General features: G+C 44.6%; 1 protein-coding gene across 1 annotated transcript; it reads left to right on the plus strand.

The window, feature by feature from the left end:
* Positions 1–2,520: 2,520 nt before the first annotated feature.
* KCNE2 (potassium voltage-gated channel subfamily E regulatory subunit 2) lies at positions 2,521–3,907 on the plus strand. The gene has a single exon (XM_005438540.3). It carries the CDS (start codon positions 3,298–3,300, stop codon positions 3,673–3,675), a length of 378 nt encoding a protein of 125 aa, XP_005438597.1. The 5' UTR covers positions 2,521–3,297; the 3' UTR covers positions 3,676–3,907.
* Positions 3,908–5,075: the final 1,168 nt, after the last annotated feature.

Here is a 5,075-nt window from a genome sequence, read left to right on the forward strand (position 1 = left end):
AGTCCAGGGCAGCAGTTCCCAAGCTACGCTGCTTGGGAACCTCCAGGGCTATGGCTGCTCTTACTTCCAGAGCCAGGCTCGCAGCGCCGCATTTGGGAGTTCCTCTAACAGCATGCTGGGTCTCTGGCCGTGCAGTGCAGGAGGCTGGACTTGCTGTGGTTCCTCTGGCTTAAGGGTTTCATCAAAGCAAACAGAAGCAGCTTGCCAGCTACCTTGACTTCAAGGGGCTGAACTGAGGGCATGTGGGAAACTGCCAGAGAGAAGCTAGTGATCAGAGAGGAAATGCTGCCAGCAGCTCACTCCCGTGCTGGGAGGTGTTCATGCACAGAAAATCATCCAGAAGAAATGATAGCAGTAACCATGACAATGTCAGCAGCATGGCACTAGCAGGGCTTCCTCAGGGATTAACACTGTTCTGTACTGAGAGCGTATCTCCCTTCTTCTGATGTGCACTGTTGATTCACTGGTAGTCCATGTTTGTTTTATCTTCCCCAAAGCAGAGCTACCTGAGAAATTGCTTTCTCTGCAAATTGCTTAGGCAGGTCTACCTGTAAAATGAAAATATTTTTTACAGAGTCTGTCCCAGCTCATGTGCGTATGGAGCACTTTGCATCACAAGTTTACCCTAATCCTCCTCCCTTGGATGTCCCCATCATAGCCAGGAACCGCTGCTGACTGAAGTTGAAGTTGTTTCATTTCACTGAGCACACTGCGATTTTCCAAGGTGTGACTCAGTCTTTCAGTTAGGTGTCAGCATGTGCTATTTGCTAGAAATAAAATCAACATTAATTAACTCTGCTTTCTTTTTTTTTTTTTTTTTTAGTAAGTTTTTGTCTTGTCCTGCTCCAGATCATGAATGAGGAGCCAGGTGGTCCTGGCTGTGTATGAGGACCTGCTTCTGGCAGCAAGGGGTTGGTCACTAACAAGCATCATGATCCTGGTGGATGAAAAAGCAAAGATAAACCATGGCCACTAAGCAACCTGACAGGCCTTTCGCACTGCCTGCTCAGTGCTCAGCCTCTCGTGCCCATATCAGCCCAGGGAATTATCATTATTATTATTATTATTATTGTTGTTGTTGTTGTTGTTAATATTGTTAATATTATATAAAAATAATCATCATCATCATTCTTTTGCAGAGCTCATCTTTACTTTTCTGTCTGGGTCAATAAAGACTGACCTGCATCAATGTTTACCCCTAGGAAAGCACAGCAGTGCTCTTTTACAATATAAAAACTGCAGTAATAAGCATAAAGAATAATACTCCACATCTGACAGGATGACTGATGTAAGCTGTCAGCCAATATTTGACTTTCCAGGTGAGATTAGATTTGGCATTAAATGCAATATAAACATAAAGCATGCAGTACAAGGCACTTATTTAACAGGCAATTGCCTACAGCCTTGTGCAGGCTGAAGGCTACTTAAGTTTAAGATATCTCTGCTCCGTTTGAGAGTATCATCATACTATCCAGTGGAGTTTTAAAACCCTGAGTGCTATCGTGAATCTCATTAGCGAAGGGCACAGGAAAGGTAAGTTTCTTTTGGTAATTCTTTATTTCCTACTCAAAAAGAATAGCAATTTTTGTTCTCAATCAAAGAAAAAGCAGAGAAAAAGTTTCAAGGCAGCTTGTATTTGTATTTTGCTTATAGCTTGCTTACTTTCAGTAATTACCTTTATCCCCTATGTCTGAGTATGTGTAAGTGTAGAATTGCAGAGGGACCTACGTGCATCTGTACCTGTGTCCTTCTATGTGCATGTGCCTGTTCTATGCACACTGATATTGCAAGGCTAGTCCAACAGGCAGAGGAAGGTAGATTGCTGAACTCCAGTTCGAAAGACACCACAATTTCTTATTAGTGATGAAAATTCACTGCCTCTTACCACAGGCTGCAGTGAGTTTCTCATTGCTTGAAGACTGCACTGAGATTAAGTGACTTTTTTTGGAAGCTTTGCCACATGTTGTAGGGCTTGGTTGGCTCAAAAGCATTGAAGGGCAGGTGTTATATAAAAAGGTGAATTTTCAGTCAGTTATCAGACTGAAATGCTGTACCACACCTTTTGCTTTCTGCAGGCTAGCATACTGCACTCCCGTCACACTCTCCTCTTTAGGAAAGACAGAAAAGGACAGTGGCTTTTCTCAGAGCTTATTGAGAGCTCATTTACTGGAGTCGGTATGTGATAGTTTCTGCCCCAGACCTAGCTCAGTACAAGCAGGACCAGATGGATCAGCACAGTGACTGGATCAGGGGACTATGTGGACTGACAAGTAATCAGTTGCTGAGCAGGTCTCTCCCTCATCTATCCCTCTTCCGGCCCCCCCCCCCTCCCCTATGAACTGTTGAAGTGTTAACAGCCTGGCATCCTCAGCAGGGTCCCTCTCCCACCATTTTCCCCTCTGATAGTGACACTATCTACGCTGAAACCCAGCCTTCGAGAAAGACCATTAAAAACAACAGCTCCTAACACTCCCCGGTGCAGGGGTACCCTCACTGTGTCCATATGGTGCTGGACCAGCCTTGCCCCTGAGCAGGACTAAGCTCTGTGGCAGGAGTGAGCTGGAGGGTCACGTCTCCTGTGGGATGGAGATCTGATTCATGTTTTTCTGAACAACAGGTGGGTCTGACTGTGGCATGCTTTGAGGTAGCTGGCCCTAATGACCAATGAGGCTATTCCAGGTATGGGGGTTCTGCCTCCTTCTCCCTCCCCAGTCTATCAGGCTACCATTTAGGAGTTAGCTGTCTGGCTGTTACGCTCCCACAGATTCATTTGCGCTTGCATGGGTACCACAGCCTTCACACCAGATGTAATGTCTGAGACCAAATGGGAAAGGGTGTCAGGTCACCTCCATCCCTAAGAGATCCTGGGCAGCTGGCTGGAGTGCCACTGTGCCAGCTCTTACAGGATCCGATATGTACTTTGTATTCTTCTGGTGTCAAAATGCTTCTTCACTTGGTGTTTTGCCTCAGTAGGGAAGGCAGTGTGCCTTGACCTCTGTAATGTGGGTCATGGGAGCCCATGCTCACTGGTCTTCACCAAGGTATACTTGGCTTCCCGAAGACTGAAAGTGACATGAGTGAGGACAGGAGTAAGGCTTCCCTGGGTCTCTGAACATATTGAACCACTCAGAGACGGGGATTCTCAGCTGATCTAAAATTGTTACTGCACTTTCAAGTGGCAGGTGGCAGGTGTTATTAGTTAATTGTCATAATGCAGGCAAAAGAAATCAATGTAACTGTATAGGTATTTGATTAAAGTAAGTATCATGTTGTCTTTAGTAGCTGTAACTCACAAGGATGGCTGAAATACAAAACTTCACTTGGGCAGTGGAAGATATTTTCAAGGAAACCTTTCTCACTTACATGAATGGCTGGAGGAAAAACATGACGGAAGCAGCAGATAAATTGCAAGCCAAGGTTGATGCTGAAAACTTTGACTATGTTATCCTTTATTTGATGGTGATGATTGGGATGTTCTCCTTCATCATTGTGGCGATCTTGGTGAGTACCGTGAAATCAAAGAGGCGAGAGCACTCCAATGACCCCTATCATCAGTACATTGTTGAGGACTGGGGTGAGAAGTACAAAACCCAGGTTCTGAATCGAGACGATCTCAAGTGTGTGATCCATGAAAATTTGGGTGCAAGGGACAAAACAACCCCTGGATCACCTTGACTTTTTGGAAACACCAGCAAAAAGGACATCATAAAGCCACGTGCAGGGAACTCACTGGAATTCCAAATAGCTGTGAAACTGTTCATTACATTAACAGACAGGTCAATGCAGAATGGGGTGCTGAAGAAATCAACATTACTGTTTCCCATGAAGACTTTGGCACAGCTGCTCAGGGAACACCCCAAAAAATTGCATTATTGTGTTTTGCTTTGATATTCTGTTCTTCAGGAAAATAAAACGAAGATAATGAGTAACTTGATTTTTTTAGCATTTTTTAAATCCAGAAGCAGACGTGGATGTTCCCACCTCAGAATAACTGTGATTAAGTGGTCAAAAGTTCTGATTTAGATCCAAACTGTGTTACTTCAGGCCATCTTAAAAATAACTTGAAAATGTACAGTAAAATATCAAAATGTCCACCTATCAACTGAACAATGTGTTATGGGATGAATCATAGGAGGTAACCTCTACCTACACACATTCATTCCAAACCATTTTTTTAATGATCTGGCTCCCATTTTGATTTCATTATTCATTGGCAGCAAAGACTGACTCATGGCCTTCTGACAAGGCCTGTTTTATAGAAGAAGAGCTGCTAAACTAGCAGTCTTATCTAGGAGCATGTCCTGGTTATCTAGGGCAGCTTCCAGAGGTTCATCATTTGTCCTCAAGTACATAGCTGGCCAAGCTGCCTCTTCTGCTGCTCCTTGGTTCTCCAGAACAATCTGTCTACCTGGGATGCAAGCTGGGAGATGGAAGCACTGGTTACATCCCATCAACCAGGGCTCAGCATAAACCACTGAGATCCTGCCTTCTGGCTTTCAGAGCAGGGATTTATACCCCAGCTATCAAGGCTGTCCCATTGCCATGCTTCCTAAGGCATTCCCACATTTGGTACCAGTTTATATTGGCTAGGAAATGGGTTTTCAAGCTGGTCTCTCTTATCCTGTGCTGCTGAAGTATCACAGCGCTGGCTCTCACGGAATAATTAGAAGCAGAACTGGTGACACTTTCGTATTAAAACGTGCTTCATTTTTTGAGACTTGGGATTTGGCTCCGATTCATGTTGCCAGCCCTAAATCGCTTAAGCTAAAAGTTCCCATGCTGGCTGTCTATCGTGTGGGCTTATTGTTTGTTTTTAGAAAGTTTTGGCTGAAACACTTCAGCCATGTCTGGTGCTGCATTTCTGACAATTTTGCTTTGCTCATGTTAAAAAGAAATGAAAAAGAAAAGGGCTTCTTTTGTTGGGGAGCTTTGGCTTGCCTTGGAGGCTGGTTTTGAGATTTGGCACAGCAGCTGCCCTCATGCTCCAGATGTGCCTTTTGCGGGCACAGTAACAAGCCTTTAAATAATCTCGGCCCGTCAGTGCTGGGGAAGGCTCGTCAGGCCCCAGCACAGCC

This window comes from Falco cherrug, chromosome 2 (genome assembly GCF_023634085.1).
Source record: "Falco cherrug isolate bFalChe1 chromosome 2, bFalChe1.pri, whole genome shotgun sequence".
In the NCBI taxonomy this organism is placed as follows: domain Eukaryota; kingdom Metazoa; phylum Chordata; class Aves; order Falconiformes; family Falconidae; genus Falco; species Falco cherrug.

Coding starts and splice junctions, on each gene's coding strand:
- KCNE2 (XM_005438540.3), top strand. CDS start 3,298: ATGGCTGAAATACAAAACTTCACTTGGGCAGTGGAAGATATTTTCAAG.